We start from the raw sequence: 16714 nt of genomic DNA, 5'->3' as shown, positions 1-16714 counted from the left end.
TAGACTGTGACGTGCCCAGGATTGTGAAGGTGCACATTATTCATGCAAGCAGGGATTTCAGAAAGTATAAAATAAATTCAATGCAAGTGAAAGAGAATGTCTTTTTTTTAAACAAGAGATATTTTCTATTAATCTGCCATCCGAGATTCAAAGGAAATGTCTTTCACTGCCCGCCACTTGGATTTATGATTTGAAATGGTAATTTTCCACCATATTAAAAAAAGCTGTACGTTCCAGCAAGGAGACTGCTCATGTCTAGAGTGGTAGTGAACTCAGACTGATGAGTTTCACTTTCCAGTAACATTTGTTTCCCATTTCCCCTGTCACACTCTTGTTCAGAGACCTGAGGGGCTGTTTAACAATGGTTATGCTTCCGCATGTAGATGAGGCTACTCTCCAGCTTCTCTCTTGATTAAAGACAACAGGCTATCCCTACTGACCGTCCTTCAACATTCCTTTGAACAAGCAGACTCTCATTGCCTTGTATTACTGTGCCTAATATAACAGCCAAATCTTAAAAGGATAAGTCTTTGAATTGTGGCACTTTGGCGTTGATGGACTACAGTGTTATCGTTTGAGAATTTAACTACTGTGCTGTCTTACTCTTTTCTGCATGTATACTGTGTTTATAAAGCAGAATACTGATCACTAATGTCCTTATTGCACTGTTGTATCAGTTTACCCAGTGAAATAATGGTAAACTGCCAGTTCGTTTTTTGTTGGAGCCCTATCCCAGTGCAGAATAGCTAGTTTTTCTCTCGTGTGTCTGGGCTCACAGCAATGACCCCTTGCACTCATACTGGTCGGATGTAATAGTGCAGACAAGCACAATGTGCCCACTTATGACATCCACTTATCATCCTTTGACACATGTCCTTTAGTTATGCACAGGAGAGTCAGCTCTGATTGACGGAGGAGCATGTCCCTCACTGATATTTCTGTATGTCCGCAGGTATCTGAGGAATTGCAGGGGTCTTGTTTTGGTCATAGCTGAGAGAGCTCTAGTCGACTCTTTCCCTTTGCCCCTAAGTCGCTGAGCCTATTGGGCCCTGCTTCCTAGGGAATCCCTCTGACAGTAGACTAGTGACATAACTGAAACTTGAAATAGCCATGTCTGGATCATGTGGAACAGGTCACGGTTTAGCAGCCAGCAGCTACTGTACATCACCCTACTCCCCACAATGCAGTGGCAATCTGCTGAAGCTCAGCAGGTGTGAGCCTGCTTTGTACCTGGATGGGAGAACCTCTGGGAAAACCTAAGGTTGCTGCTGGAAGAGGTGTTAGTGGGGCCAATAGGGGTACTCACCCTGCTGTCTGTGTGAGTCCTAATGTCCCAGTATAGTGACAGGGAAACTATACTGTAAAAAGGCGTCTTACTCCGGATGAGACGTAAACCAAAGTCTTAACTCTCCGTGGTCATGAAAATCCCAGAAAGAAAAGAGTAGAGGTGTAACCCCTAGACATCGAAGTCTGTCCAAGTCCGACCCTGGCCAAGTCTCCCCCTGGCCTTTACCAGTCATGGCCTCCTAATTATCCCCATCTATGAACTGGCTTCATCACTCTGTTCTCCTTTCCACTGATAGCTGCTGTGTGGTGAGTGTACTGACGCACTATGGCTGCTGTCGCATCATCCACGTGGGGGATACACACTGGTGGTGGTGGAGGGGAGTCCCTATTACCTGTAAAGTGCTTTGAGTGCAGTGTCCAGAAAAGCACTATAGAAGTGTAAGGAATTATTATTATTATTATTATTATTATTATTATTAATAATAATAATAATAATAATAAGGTTTATACCATGATGAAAGGAAAATACATAAATTAGCATTGGAGAACAAAAGGCAGAGTAGGTAAGAAGGAACAGGGAGGAAATATGGGCATGACAGGTGAGAATGAGAGTCCAAACTGCTTCTGGAGAGCAGAATGATTGTCCATCACGATCACAATGCTCAACCAGTTCAGAGCATGCACTTTGACCAGATGAGCTACTCTATAGCACATTGTGAACTTTTTCTATTTACATGTATGTTAACAAAACCCTGCCAAATCTTCCAGAATGTTGGAACCAATTTGCACATTTTAAAAGATTCAGCAGTATCAATGTGATTCCGAAGCTTGTAAACATGTTCTATGGGAGTCTGGGAAGGACAAGAGACAACAGGAATCCAATGGCTCTGTAACTCCAGAAACACTTAACATATGCTATCTTTATTAAACATCATTAATCCACCCTCAACAGCTAGCTCTGCTTTTCCCAATATTGTCTTTTTCTGGGCTTGCTGTCACAGATATGTAGGTCATCCTTTGATGTTGATTCAGGGTCTTAGCAAACAAGATACATAAAACATAATTCATCATTCTTGGAAGAAAGATAGAAATCTAAGCAAAGTTCTTGTAATATGGGCATAAGTAAAAGCCATCCCATGGAGACAATATTAAGGTGAATCGGGAGTCGGCTGAAAAACGTGTCTGTTTAAAAAAACAAGAAACACAATTGTTTGGCAGTCTTCTGGTTTCACTAACAGTCCTTTTAATTTATCGTGTAAGTCTTTTGTGAATTATTTTTCACAAAAAACAATGAGTATAATTTGAGAAAAATACGTTTTTTTGTTTCTACATCCCATGTGCTGATTGCACTCACTGCTTGTGGGTGCAAAGGGATAACAGATGATACCTTTTTCATGCTTTATTCTTTATTTGGAACTAGGGTCTGTGCCTCTAAATAGGGCTTACCTGTATGCTATAGATGAGGTTAGAGGGCCAAAACTACAACAAGTCTCTGCTATCTGTTCAAAACTACTGATCTCTCCACTGATTAATTAAATGAATTAAATCTTTCCATACTTAAAAGAAGTTTTAGAATCAAAGTATACAACCATTAAGGATACCGTAGCAAATTAACAAAGAATTGATATTACATTATAGAAGCTTTCTATTATTTCTTGCCTGTCTGAATTTTGCTGTTATATTTGGATTCACATTATAACAAAGTCCAATTTTATTCGTTAGTGTGCTCACTGTGATGTTCTAGTGTGTTTTGTTGGCGTGTTCTGTAGCATAGAATCAACATTTTAAATCCAGGGCTGAATAGCATACATGTTTTTACAAGCCAAGGGGAAAAACTGTTCTACCGTGGTATTTTATGCATAGTTTTTTTGTGATTTTCCAGGACCCTTAAAAACAAATTAAAAAGACAGTGTACTCGAGACAGATCTAAAGCAGAAACATGTTTTCTTTTGTTCTTTACCTCCTCATTAAAGGGGTTAGACAAGAGACAAAATGCATCTTGTGCACGGGCTATTGCTCACTCCAGCTGGTATCAAACGATAGAATAAGGTGGTGAAAACCTATGCTTTGATTTTATTTAGTATGAATCACCTTTTGTCACTGTTTTACAGCTGTAATTCGTTTGCGAAACATCATGTTCAAGTCTGTCAGCCTGAATTCTGCGGTTAAAAATAAATCCTAAAAGATAAACAATAATGTGGATAGTGTCAGGTCCAGGTGAGGTAAATCAAGTCAGGCAAATCCACGAGTGTCTGTTTTTTCCCAGTAGCACATAGCACCATGGCATCTACAATCAACACAACGCAAATTTTATTCAATGCATTTTAAGTATAAACTAGCGCTAAAAAGACTTTGTGAACGCTGAGAGCAAGCAGCTCCTACACCCAATTCCAGGGTACTGATTCACTCTATAATTGCTCAAGCCCAACAACTGACTGAAAACGCAACAGAATTACAAGAGTAAAAGCAATGGGTCACAGGCATCCGTATTTCAACGCAAGCAGACGTCTGTGAGCCTGTCAGCAAGGCACTGCGCTAAGCCTGTCTCTTCCTTTCTGTGAGGCTTATCATATTTTGTCAAAATGTCAAAACATTTCATTCATTGATTTGGCAGACAGATATTCTATGTTCAGCATCAAGCACACCGTTACAAAGACCGCATCATAAGTACAAAACATAGTGTCATGTCTGTGCTGATTTCCAGCCTTCAAAACATTAATGCCTGTTGACGCACAGCCAGAGCAAATGATTCTGCGTGCAGCTTGTATACCGCTAATTAGCAGCAAAATAAGATATGCTGCTTTATTTAAACAAAGTATAGCAATCTGAAAATTGGAGAAAGCAGAGAGAATTGGTCACTACTGTTACAGTGCAATAGTTCATGCTTGTGTGCACAGTTTCCCGGGCTCTTGCATTAAAAGCTGAATCAATTTCTCCCAGAGGAAATCTGTGACTTCCTTGGGGACATCAGTCTTGGTTTGTCATGACCATTGATTATTAATCTATAATAACAATTATCAGTAGCCCTGGCTAAATCAAAGATGAATTATAAAATCTTTCCAGCCTTCCTTTTGATCAGATAAACCTAGTTTTGGAGCTCTTCTATATCTGTATTTCTTCCTTTTTAAAATCTTACCTTTCGGTAGAAATCAAGGTTTTGTTTTTGTAGGAAGAGCAGGAAAAAGTGCAATCTATTCTTAAACCTAGTTGATTCAATCTATAAGATTATAACGGAACAAAATCCAAACCCAAGAAAATCCTAACCAGTGGGTAGTATCTACACCCAGTATAGGCTTTGTAGACTGAATATTCAGTTGTCAAAATAATTTGGCTTGTTCAATCAGCGACAATTATCAGACATTGTAAGATCAGATATGGCAACACAAGGCTCACCAATCCACTTTGGGAGAACTAGCTGATGTATGTGACCATGACAATACGTAGGTACCTGCGTTTACCGTGTACAGCAGTGAGAATCCAACAGTGATGAAAAATCAAGTAATGAATCTACTGTTTTAATCTACTATAAAAGCAGTTTTGTGCTGAGGAAGTATGCTGTTAAAAATTCAGTAAACGCTGTTAGGAAATTCCTATTATTACAGACCAGATGGTCTGTAAGTAGCTCCAAGTTTCGGTCCTTGAATCGATAAGGAGGGTGAGAATGAAATGTTAGAATTAAGCAAACCCCCATTGCTTTGTTTAACTTCAGGTCAAGAGGCACAAGAAAAATCCTCTTTTCCCTCACTAGTTACATAGTTTTACTGTGGAATTTATAGCCTTCAGAAGTTGTTTAAAATACAGCTGTTAACATTTTTCCTCACCCATGTTTTAATCCAGCCAAGTAATTCAATATGAAAGTCATTGATATTCTCAGGTATTAACTTGGAAGGTAAAGAAAATGTATTAAACATGACACAGTTTCTAAAATTGTTCAGTTTTTACTGGGGGAGGGGTGGGATGCACTAAATTTGGTTTTAAAATATTTCCAAAGCTGATAAAGAATATAACAGATACCCGTAACCCACTTCATTTCAGAGATGATCATACAGTAGTATGGAAGAGGAGGTTGGGACCCTACTATGATAAAGCATTGTAGTTGGTGCTAGGGATGATGAATGGGCACTGGCATTAGAAGTGATGATCTAGGGACCTGATCAGCACCCAGCTTTTTCACCCAGCTATTCCACGACATCAGGAATAAGATCTAAAATGAAACTAATGAAGCAAAAATTTCTCTGTTAATTGCAGGAAAAGCCATTATTGAAAAAGGGAGGGCAACGGCTGCCTTGGATAATGGATAACTAGGGAAGCAGGAGTAGATCACAGCTGTGGGCAGCTTCAGGTGGAGAATCAGGCAGATAGAGAGCTACCGCAGCCAGTGCTTGTGCCAGGCAAGGAGATCTAGACAGGTGAGAGCAGATCCAACAAATGCCAGGTGGGGGATAATCAGGTCAGCAGGAAGAAAAACACTATTGACTGTAACCTGGGTTACAGCGGAGTTTTTTAGACAGATGAGACGAAGGTAAGAGTTTATCAAAGTGATGGAAAGGCAAGAGCGTGGGAACAGAGAGGAACTGCAAAGATCCAAAGTCCAACATCTCATTTGTGAAGCATGGCTTGGACCATCAGGTCTCCCTCTGGAACTGGCTCCCTGGTCTTTATTGAAGATCTGACTGATAATGCAGCAGCAGAATGAATTCTGAAGTGTACAGGAACTATGCTAATGTCCAATCAAATGTCAATAGGTGGCAATGTATCCCAGAATGCAAGGATACATTCTGGACCAGACACCAGTCCAACGCAGGGCACACCAATCTACCAGTTTGTCATTGGACTGTGGGAGGAGACCGGAGTACTCTCACTTTTTTCTAAGCTTTAGAGTCAGGCAGCGAAATTGCCCTGTTCTTGAAAACATTCCGTCTTGCATCTGTCCAAGGCAACAGGCTGAGAATTTCCTCAGGCAGCGCCACCCCACCCAATGTTCAATACATTGGTTCAAATAGGTTTTGCTCCTTTAGAGTTCTTGATTATATATTTTTGCTATATATATTTTGCTGTGCATATCCTAAATTTGGCCTTCAACCTTTAAACTCGGACCCTCCTTGACATTTTTGGAAAGATCCTCCTCTTCTCCTATCATTCTGCTGTAGGCTTTGATCATGTTCTTGCCTGCTGGACCATGGTTTTCCAAATACTTCCTTCTTATGCACCTTTGCGTTGTTTATCCCAATAAGAAGACCCCCTCCAACTGATAGTAAATCTCTCCCCCCATTCTTTCCACTTTCAATACAGAAAATCTATTTCAATATCTATTTTCCTGAATAGATCCATCACCCATTTTGGTTATACCACACCTGAGAGATGGCTACAAGTAACACTGTATAGAATTTTTACATGTGAACATTTTAACTTCAGATGAATAGTGTAAATTGTCATCATCCATGTGATCATCATCATTATTTCCTAAGGTCCTTAATTCTTTACATTTTGTTAATGCCCTGGATATAAAGAATTTATCAATTGAATATGCAGCCCTTCGATCTATGGTGTTATCCATATTTCCAATGCTGGGCAAATGTTGTTCTACACATCTGGAAAGTATGTGGTCCCACCCATCCAATAAACCTGCTCTTGAACTATTTTTTTACATGTACACAATCTGTCATCGTGCAGCTCTGCAGTGTGTTTCAGACTCATTGACGAACTGGAATATTCGGCTGATTCCTTTCAGAGGAACAGTAGACCTTTTTAGGCTATGTGCTCCGGAGTGGTGAGAACTTAGAGTCCGTGTTGATTTTTAAAAAGCAGACTAAACACTTTGAGGTGTTATTTTAGGTTCCCAGTTACTTTTATTATTGTAACTGTATTTTTCTGTTTTTCAGTTATGGGTTTTCACAGAGAGAGCTGGTGAGTTGCGTGGAAGGGGTGAAGGTGATTCAAAGGAAAAAAACAACTCTCTATAATCATGTGTTTTACAGTCAAGGCAGCAGAGACTTGATTTTTTTTTTCTTTGCCCAAAAACCCCCATGATTCAAACAGGAAACTTTTCTGTGTAGTCGTACATTCCATCTCAGACATTCCCTGCAAACAAAACAGGAGCTTTCGGATCAAAAGATACTCCTCTCCTCCCTTCCCTGGCTCGGCTGTCTCTGGCTGAGATGAACACTTAAGAAAATGCAAATATAAATATCTAAATTGAAGGCAAAATATTCCTTAAGATGCAACTAAACTACAGAATGCCTTTTAATATGTCAGCTCTTGTCAGTTGCTGGAGATGCAATTAAATCTGTATATATATTTTTTTTCACAAAGGATAAGAAAACACTGCACCAGAGATAAAGACGAGATGACTAACAGCGTTTTAATTCTGCCAGCATATGACTGCATCTTTTTATTCAGGAGGTGACGTTTGGGCATAATTATGATAAAAATACAACATAAAGCTGGCAAATATAATGAGGTCTCATTAGTGCTCCAGTTTTTGGTATCAGGGACAACAGGCTGCTGACAGCTCTCTTTACACCTGGATGTCTGTTATATTTCTCTGCCTTGCTTGCTGTGAATAAAAAGTAAATTAAAAAAATGTACCCAGGAAAAGGCATTCCATTGTACCTGTTAAGCATAATATTGTATATTTTGATTACCCATCTACCTCCCTTGTACTCAGTTGTAGAATTACAAATAATATATGTATGGACAGATTTATGTTATGCTACTCAAGGAGATCTACCTTTGAAATTGCAATGGGAAATTTGTGAAATGTATTATTGTCTTGTCCTGTACATTGCTTCAATTCACAAACCCATGTGCAGATTTCTCCCTTCAAAATGTTAGCTATTAGGCATTTATATACCATATGTAATAGTCTAGTACCCAGCCCAGTACATGCACAATCTCCAATTTGAATCTTACCTTTAATCAAATAAATAGAAAAGGGGATTGATTGTGTCACTATATTAATAAAGGACCTAACAAAGCTTCTTTCTATCATTAATCAAGGAATTAAGATTTACACGTTCCTTTATATACAGTAAATGCATATACAGTGTATGAATTTACTGTATGTCAGATTGAGAGCTTAAGCTGCTTTTGGGCTACAGCACATATTGGAGCTTCTTCAATGGAAACAATGCTGGAGCGTTTTGTGTTGCGTCTTGTGTTTGACACCAGTCTCCTCCTGTTTTGAAACATTTGACAAATGTGTTCCCACAGTCTGTAGATCCCCAATGTGTGGGAGTGTGCCCTGTGATGGACTAGCATCTCTTCCAGAGTGTATCTTCCACCTGATGCCCTGAGCCCAGAGACCCCTAGGATAGACTCTGACTCTCTTTGAGTTTGAGTTTTCTGAAGATAAAGTAGTTACTTGAAAATGGATGGATACAAAAGCCATATTCTTGATACTAAAAATCCCAGTACTTAATATGAGAGAGGTACAGTGAAGAGGCTAGTACAATGTATACTTACAGTATGTTTTACTCAGATAGTGTTATTATTCCATGCAATGTTTACAGCACAATTATAGTTATTATAGCGCTAAGTCTTAAATGTTGTGTTTGAAGGAATATTCCAGAAATTCTGATTGGTATTTGAGCACAGTTTCACAGTAACGTAACTAATTATATAAGCAGAATGGACTGTGGAGTTTACAGGAACGTTTTGTCTGCTGATACAAAGGTATCCTTACTTATTGGGCGGGGCTTCACAATTCAGCATGACAATGACCAGCAACATATAGCCAGTGCAATTCACCTGTAGTAAAACAAGTACAAAATCCTAAACTGGACAAGTCAAACTCCAGTTGTAATGTGAATTTAAATCCAGATGAACATTCCAACTGATTCCAGCAGAAAGACAATGTTTAGAAGAGAACACCCTTCAAATAGGCAAAAGCTCAAATCGGCTGCATCTAAAATGTTTAGTGTTTGGTGAGCTCAATGAATCCCATACTTCATACAACTTTTATCTCAATAAAATACCGACTTTTAAGCTCTGACATTGTCTCAAGGTAAACGTGTCACAAAACGTATGGTCTCTTGAACTCACTGTGCTGAAGTGGAACTAGGTTTTGGTTCAAATAAGTTCATATGCGTACACAAAATTGCCCAAAAATAAATGTTATCATGCATTACATGACCACAAATACAAATTGTTTGACTGTAAAGGAAAAGTAACAGTTGTGATTTCACTGAACCAATTCTTTTGAAGAGCACTGTATTTTTCATAAATTACAGTTGCAATTTTTACTACATAAACCAGCATTCACCCATGATCTTAGATTTTGTCCTGAAGATGAAAAGTGTGTACACATCTTTGTATTTTTATTAATAAACAGTTTACAATGAACTCATACAATACACATTTATATACAGTATGAACAGCTACAGGCTTCTTTTTCTGAAAGTGTTTAAAGTCAAAGACATGCATACAGTATACCAAAACATACCTAGACAAGACTTTGAAGTTCTTACTCAACATCCTGTGGTCTGATGACTCACAGACAAGGCTCATTCCAAAACCTGGGCCAAAGTTCGTGAGGAGACAAAAGGGAGGGTCTGATTAATGAGTTTATATTTCAACATGAAAATATTCTGTTAAGCTTGGTGTCACCATTCTGGTGTGAATCTGTTTTAACCTTTTTAACCCTAAAAAGCATGTCCCAGAATATGGATTTGAAGTCATGCCTTGCAGTAAGCTGCAAAGTGAACAAGTATTCCTTAACCCCAGTCCTTTTATGGGATTGATTCTTGAATTGGACTGAGAAGCCATTGGGGTGATGTCACTGTAATACGTTCCTATTAATTTGAGAACCCTTCTGCATACACAGAAATTGCTGCATTTTACCAAAGGCATTTTGAAGCACTGGTTACATCTTAGGTCTACCTTGCATGGGCTGATGTCCTGCCCACGAGGTACCCTGTCTTGTGCCCGTTGCTTGCCAGGATAGGTGCTGGCTTCCCACAACAGATGGAATTTTTAGTTTAATTGTTTTCCTGTCAATTTCATATTTGAAATTTGTAATCTTCACTTTTCACAGAGAGCCCCCTTTTTAATGATATATGAATGTGCTGATATTATGTCTGAGGCCCATCAAGTACTGAGTGTACAATTTGTGGTAATCAGAATGGAGGTGAAAGTTTTCACTTTCATCCAAAGACTCCTAAGTCAGGAGTAGAAAACGGTTGCACATCTTGTTCTTTTTGTGTAGTGGTCAATTTACTGGACACCAGAGGTTTTCATTCAAATCTAAGGGTTGATGCCCCTAGCAATTCTAAACCGATATTGTTTCAGTAAATGTCCTGCAGTATAAATCAGCTCTCTCCAGATCAATATTGTGAATTAATTCCCAATTGACTGCACTGATGTGACACAGGGCTTCGGTAAGAAACATGTCCTGTAGTGAAAGCCAGTGTCTGTGTCAAAGCACAGCCATCCTGGCTCTGGAGTGGCATTTAAAACAACTCTTCCTAGGCAGTATCTGTTCCTTTATATATAAAGATGTCAACAGTAAGACTGTTGGGGTATTGCTTCCGCCAGGAATTCAAGAGACTGTCAACCCCCTGCTGTGGCAACACTGAGGAGAAATTGCATATCAGTGAGTGCAGTGTTTGTATGGCTTCAATGCCAGAATATTTCTGCATTCATTCGAAGGCTTCATTGTAGAGAAGGAAAAGAAAACTGAACTACAGGTACATTGCAGGCTAGATGGAAATAATGAAGCTCCTCTTACATTCTAATGAGTGCAACATTTGTAACATACTGTATGTAAGAAAGAACATCTGAACAAGACAGAAATAAGGGAAAGTCATCTGGCCCATCAATCTTACTTGGGTAGCACTAGTTTGTAAAAGGATCTAGAAAGAAGCCACTATACCTTCTTCAACAGCTTGCTGCAGATTCAAATCCGTGTAAAGACTTATTAAAAGAAGTGCTTCCCGTTCTCAAATTTAAATGGACTGCAAATCAATTTTCACTTGTATTTTGGTTAATGTTTTACTTTGAGCCTAAAGAAAGAGACAGTCAAAGCTCTACCACCTATATTTCTTTCTTCCTCTGCTTCTGGGGTTCAAAGCCCAGGAGGTGATGGTCACTCCATTGTCACCCTCCTCAACTGGCTTTTCTTCAGTTCCGCCTGGAGGCCGCTACCACTGTTCTCAGACTGGCTGTATTTTTGTCTCTCAGCTTTTCTGCTGCTACAGTTCGGCCTGCAGGAACTCATTCTCCTCCTTCAACTTGTTGTTAGCCCATTGAGTGCAATCCTGTAGCATTTTCTCCTAATCAATAAGATGACTGGTGGCTCTATCAATAGAATTCCCAGATTCTAAATCACCCAGGATTTTTACTTCTGATAGCCACAGCATTCGGGAATCAGCTTCTTAATCACATTTATGGGAAGAAATATATCAAATTGCTCACCTTGCCATTTTGTCCTTTAGTCTGTTATGGTTTCAAAATGCAGCTCCCACTGAGGTTAGGGTCAGAGTTGAATCATGGAAGGAAATGCTGACCTCAGTAAGTTTGTAAGACTCACACGAGGAGGGCCTGACCACTCTAGTCCCTGTAGAGAAGACAACAAAATTCCTGAAGTATGAAACATGAAATGAATGGAACAGTCGGCACTTAATTGCTGTTAAATATAATGTACCGTCACCCCCACTGGGCTCATAGTGGAAACTGGGCCTGGGACCAACCCCTGTTGCCTGGGTGGCTCCACACTAAAACACTCATGTATGCCAGCATTGGTTGACCCCAGTAGGTTTTCAGAAGTCAGTGATGCAGCCAGCAGATTGGAGTATGAAGAGATATTTATTTTTAAAACCGGGTCAACAGCCCTTGCGATTCAACCAAGAATAGAGTTATCTCAGTTATTATGTTATTCATAGAACTGCTTCGTAGCCCCATAGAGGGCAGAGCTTGTACCCTTGTAATGAAGTAGGGAAGGCTGCAGGACAGGACGCAAAAGCGAAAATGAGGTTGTTAGTCTACTTTCACATACGTCCTGTTTCGCTTCTCGCTTCAGTCTGAGCCAAGCGCAATTAGATTCTGAGCATATCGCCACACACGTTGCATTACTTACTGCTGAGCTGTGTGGTGTGCCCTGGAGTCACAGCTCTAACAGCACGAGGATTTAGCATAATTGCCTTTTATTCTGTCTCTGGAGCTTTTTCTGGAGAGCTTGTCATGTGCGTCCTGGGAAAATAGGTAGGCCCCAGACCTGCAGGTATTTACACAACACAGCAATACATCTTCATCAGAAGTACCTCAAAGCATCTGAGTGAATTATTTACACCCAGTATTCCTCTCACAAGTACTCATCCATCCAGCCTGACTTTATAATGCGTATCTCTGTGTTATCAACCTTTCTTGGATGTTACAGATATCCAGTAATTTCCCCGTATAAATTACTGCATCGCTTAAATGTTTTCTGCCATTGATAAGCTATTATGCCTTGTGGCCCTGGGTTTATTTCTCCACATTTTTCCTGTTTAGGTCAGGGCTCTGACTTCTTCCCACATAATAAAAGAGGGATGCAGGCTGATTGGCTTCTCTTGTATCTGTCCTTTCCAAAATGGGAGAGGAGGGTTCGAATGGATTTCACCTTTGGAGGCAGGGTATTCTCAGTACACCTAGAAATAGATCCAGAAAGAAACTGAGCTTGCCTAGCCTTCACTTTTCGGTCTCATGTTCAGAGACATGCAAAAATGGAGACAAATTCAGTATTATAAAATCCATGAATCACTCCATCCATTTTCTATTTAATTCAGGGTCACAGGGGTAACGGGCCCAGTAAGAAACGGGCACAAGGCAGGGTACACCCTGGACAGGATGTCAGTCCATCACAGGGCTCACACAGACACAAACACAGACACGCACACACTCACACCAGGGCCAATTTTTCCAGAAGCGAATTAACCTGCCAGAAGAAAATGGACTGTCGTTAAGCCTGAGAAGCATAAAGTAACAAGTTAGCTTTTATTTTATTTGGACAACTCATCACATCGACTTTGTTTTGTTTAATGAGTGCTTCCAACGAAAAGCATCAGTTAACAACTTTGAAGCCTTTTCGCTCTTGTGGAAAATGTGCTTTATTTTTTTCTAACTTCACAGCCTTCCTAGTGACAAAAAAAAATGCATTCCTCTGCCAATGTTAAATAATCTTTTACACAATTTACACATTTTGCGCAGCACTTTTTAAATATTTTTCCTTGAAGGAGTGTAGACTGTTGGCAAAGGAGTGTAAAACTGAATAACATCCTGATTTTGTTCTCATATTCTTCTTCAATGTTGGGAAATGATAGGTCTTTACTGGGGCTTCTCCTTCTGTTTTCAGCTGTGTCCATCTTTAAGGTCCCTGGAGTCAGACTGGAGACGGAAATTCGGGACATTTTCAGTCCAGGGAGGAAGAGCAGACCTGCTCTGGCACCGCTCACTAAATGCTGGTAACTGCCACTGATCTCTTGTGGCCAGAAGATCTTCTGGAAATTATCACACAAAATCACCATCTTCACTCTGGGTTACCATCACATCAGACCCTTTTAGATAAGTATCTTCTCCATAAAAAGGGTGAAAACCACAGAATGGACAAGACATTTCAGCCTGGGGAAGAACTCCCGGTCGAAGTTTCCTGGGGATTCCAAAAAAAAAGAAAGAAAATGCTTTCCCATTTCATGTAGACACAGTATATGAAACAGTGGTCACGTTGAAAAGAGAGATGAAAGAGTGGTCACGTTGATTAAGAGACTTTTTCCATAGTTAATGTGGGCTCTTAAGATTTGGTCCTTCTGAGTGTTTTGAATTCAGAGTGCTTAAGAAAAGAATACCATGCCCACGTCACTAAAAATCTGATTTTGTTCCTCCTTCTTATGGAAAATATCAACTTGCATGCTCTCAATGATTCTTCTCTTTTCATTTGTTAATTTGTGGTAAAGATTGACTGACAAGCCTGTTGTTTAGGGCTCAGTTTAAAAAAGCATCTGTAGGCGTAAACACTTCAGAAAGTTCATGGGTGTTTTTGTGTCTGTATCTCTTTAAAAAGTGAACCCTTAAATTGCTGTGCCTGTTTCATGTCAGCATATGGGGTCGCCAGCAGTTTGCATGCTCTGAAGCTCTCCAGTAACAACATTGGTCACTGGGTTGGTGGAAATGTCAGCGTTTGGCATTTTTTAGGACACAATGCTTTTAGGAGTGGTCGCAAGGCTCAAACAGAGGGAAAAAAAAGGACTGACAAGGATTCTTAAAGAATTCTTAAAGAAAGGATTCTTAATTTGAAAACAATGATGCTCATTGAGCCTCATCATCTTGTGGTGGTGCAAAAGAAGCAAAGATGCAAAAGATGAATGTGAAGAAAATAGGCTTACATATGGAATTTATTTTCTGCAGGAAATGACTGCAGGAATGATTACAAGTCAGTGCAGCTGAGGTGAAAGCGAACTTGGTTCCTGCTTTCTCTCCAGTGCCTTCATTGTAAACTCCAATAAATGTTCAGGAACAACTCTGTATAGTTTTCACTGCTACAGTTTTCCGATTATGAGGGAAATGAAGCTTAGGTTAATACATCACCATAAAAAAACCCCTCAAAAGTTAAACACCTTTTTCAGCACTCATTTTCTGAGGAAGAACTGAAGTTTAAGATTAAACTTTTGGAGGAGGTCAAACCATCACCTTTCCAACTTTTGCTCAGTTATATAAAAATATTCTCCAAGTGGGATTCTATCTTATCTCTCATAAGTTGGGGGAGTCCAACATACTTGTGCTTACGGTCAGGCTCTCAAGTGAAGACAATAAATCAACTGAACTACTTAATTCTGACTTTAAAAAATGTACGAAATGCAACAGAGCAGCAGTACCAACAATATGAAGTGGTTTGTGCTGACGTGTAAATGACCTATGAAAAAGTTCTGTAGGACTAAAAAAACCTGTAAGACAAAACAATCCTGTAAACATCCTATAGGGTTATCAGTGAATCTAGAGTAGAGAATTGTGCAATACTTCTTCTTTAACAAATAAATAAAGGATTCTTTTTTGGTCACTTTGGTCCTATGCAAACTCTCAATAGCTCTGCTGATGTCATCAGAGAAGCAGTGGTTCTGTTTTTAGGTAGACAAATCATTGCAACCTTATGGGGAAGTGAGGCCTAAATTTGGGCTTATAATAATGAGTTTAAAGAAAGTGAAAAAGAAAGCTTGGGCACTGCTTGATTGTATCATGATTGCAAACTCTATGGATTTCAAGAAACCAAAAATGAAAATCCCTTTACAAAGTCTTAAGGTTTTTGGTAATGAGACTCGAGTCCAACAGGACATGAAGCTAACTTTGGTGGACATCAAAAATGAATCACCAAGCATTCATATTGGCTTGGCATTCAGTGAAATGCAGAGCCTGAAACTGCCTGAAACAGGCATTGAGCATTATTACATTGAGCAGTCATTATATACTTGACTGCTCAATGTAATAATTGGGTCTAAACTGTATATTAGATTAGAATAAGTCTCTGACAATCCCTAAATAAACGCTTTCAGCTACAAGAGGAAAATACTGAAGGCTGCTGATTCCCTTAAATGAACAAAAAATGCTTTAACATTTTAAAGGAAACCAGAACACAAAATATTTTGTAGATTCTATTGGTACTGTATCTTAACCAATAAAAACAGTCGTTCAGAGTGTTGGTTGAGCTCTATCATGCAAATGTTGTTAGTTCAGGACTGGGTCAGTGGGACCATGTTGGTTGTGACCAGGAGTCACCAAACGTCTGAACATAAATTAATAGTTCTGTGCTGTTTTGACTATCTAGCCAAAAGCAACTTCTGTGTAATGTCGGTTGTGACCCAGGCAGAGTGGAGCTTTCAACATGATAAATGGCAAAGGGATCTGGTTGCGTGTGTGTGTTACAGCAGCATGTCAACATTTTTCATTACAGTGTAAGTGTAAGAGGTCCTGAAAATCGATCACAGCCAAGCAACTGGCATAAGGCAGGGTGCGCCCTGGACTGGACGCCAGTCCATCGCAGTTGGTAAATCCAAATTAAGGGCAAAAAATAATTTACAGATTTATTTAGATTGAACTCTTTGGTCATTGAATGATTTCTGAGAGAGAGTGGGAATGGATTGCATGAGAAACCAGTGTGTATTTTAAAGTTATACTTTCCCTCCTCGTAGAAAAACACCCACAATAATTTTTTTCTACCTGGTTTATTGATAATCTTGGATAATAGTTCTGGTGCTTAGGCTAAAGAATAAAAGCATGAACGAAAAACATTTAGATTTTCAATGCTTTTTCGTATCTGTATTTCTTTACAAACTGAGCCATTACATTGTTTTTCTTGTTTTATATCACCATACATGTTTTCCTAAAACTGTGCAAGTGAATCTCTCCAGTAACCCTGCTCATCATTTCTTGAGTTAATGCTTTTACCAGCCACTGAAGCTAGGAT

General features: G+C 39.4%; 1 protein-coding gene and 1 long non-coding RNA gene across 6 annotated transcripts in view; one reads left to right on the top strand and one right to left on the bottom strand.

The window, feature by feature from the left end:
• The window catches only part of cdk15 (cyclin-dependent kinase 15), a 140153-nt gene extending 124942 nt beyond the window's left edge, over nucleotides 1-15211 (top strand). For 2 of the 3 annotated variants that reach the window (XM_015359369.2, XM_006636765.3), the window contains one exon: nucleotides 13616-15211. In XM_015359369.2, coding sequence (XP_015214855.1) covers nucleotides 13616-13728 — 113 coding nt within the window. In that variant the 3' untranslated portion in view covers nucleotides 13729-15211. The remainder of the gene's footprint in view (nucleotides 1-13615) is intronic. The other variant, XM_015359370.2, reaches the window with a different exon arrangement.
• LOC107078826 (uncharacterized) overlaps nucleotides 1-16714 on the bottom strand; it is a 120875-nt gene that overhangs the window by 7836 nt on the left and 96325 nt on the right. For 2 of the 3 annotated variants that reach the window (XR_011191265.1, XR_011191264.1), the window contains exons 3-4: nucleotides 11701-11842; nucleotides 9731-9803 (exon numbers count right to left, since the gene is read on the bottom strand). This is a non-coding gene — a long non-coding RNA (uncharacterized lncRNA). The remainder of the gene's footprint in view (nucleotides 1-9730; nucleotides 9804-11700; nucleotides 11843-16714) is intronic. The other variant, XR_001479801.2, reaches the window with a different exon arrangement.

The sequence above is a fragment of the Lepisosteus oculatus genome, chromosome 12 (assembly GCF_040954835.1).
Source record: "Lepisosteus oculatus isolate fLepOcu1 chromosome 12, fLepOcu1.hap2, whole genome shotgun sequence".
Taxonomy (NCBI): domain Eukaryota; kingdom Metazoa; phylum Chordata; class Actinopteri; order Semionotiformes; family Lepisosteidae; genus Lepisosteus; species Lepisosteus oculatus.
This window is presented reverse-complemented; position numbering and strand designations above follow the sequence as displayed.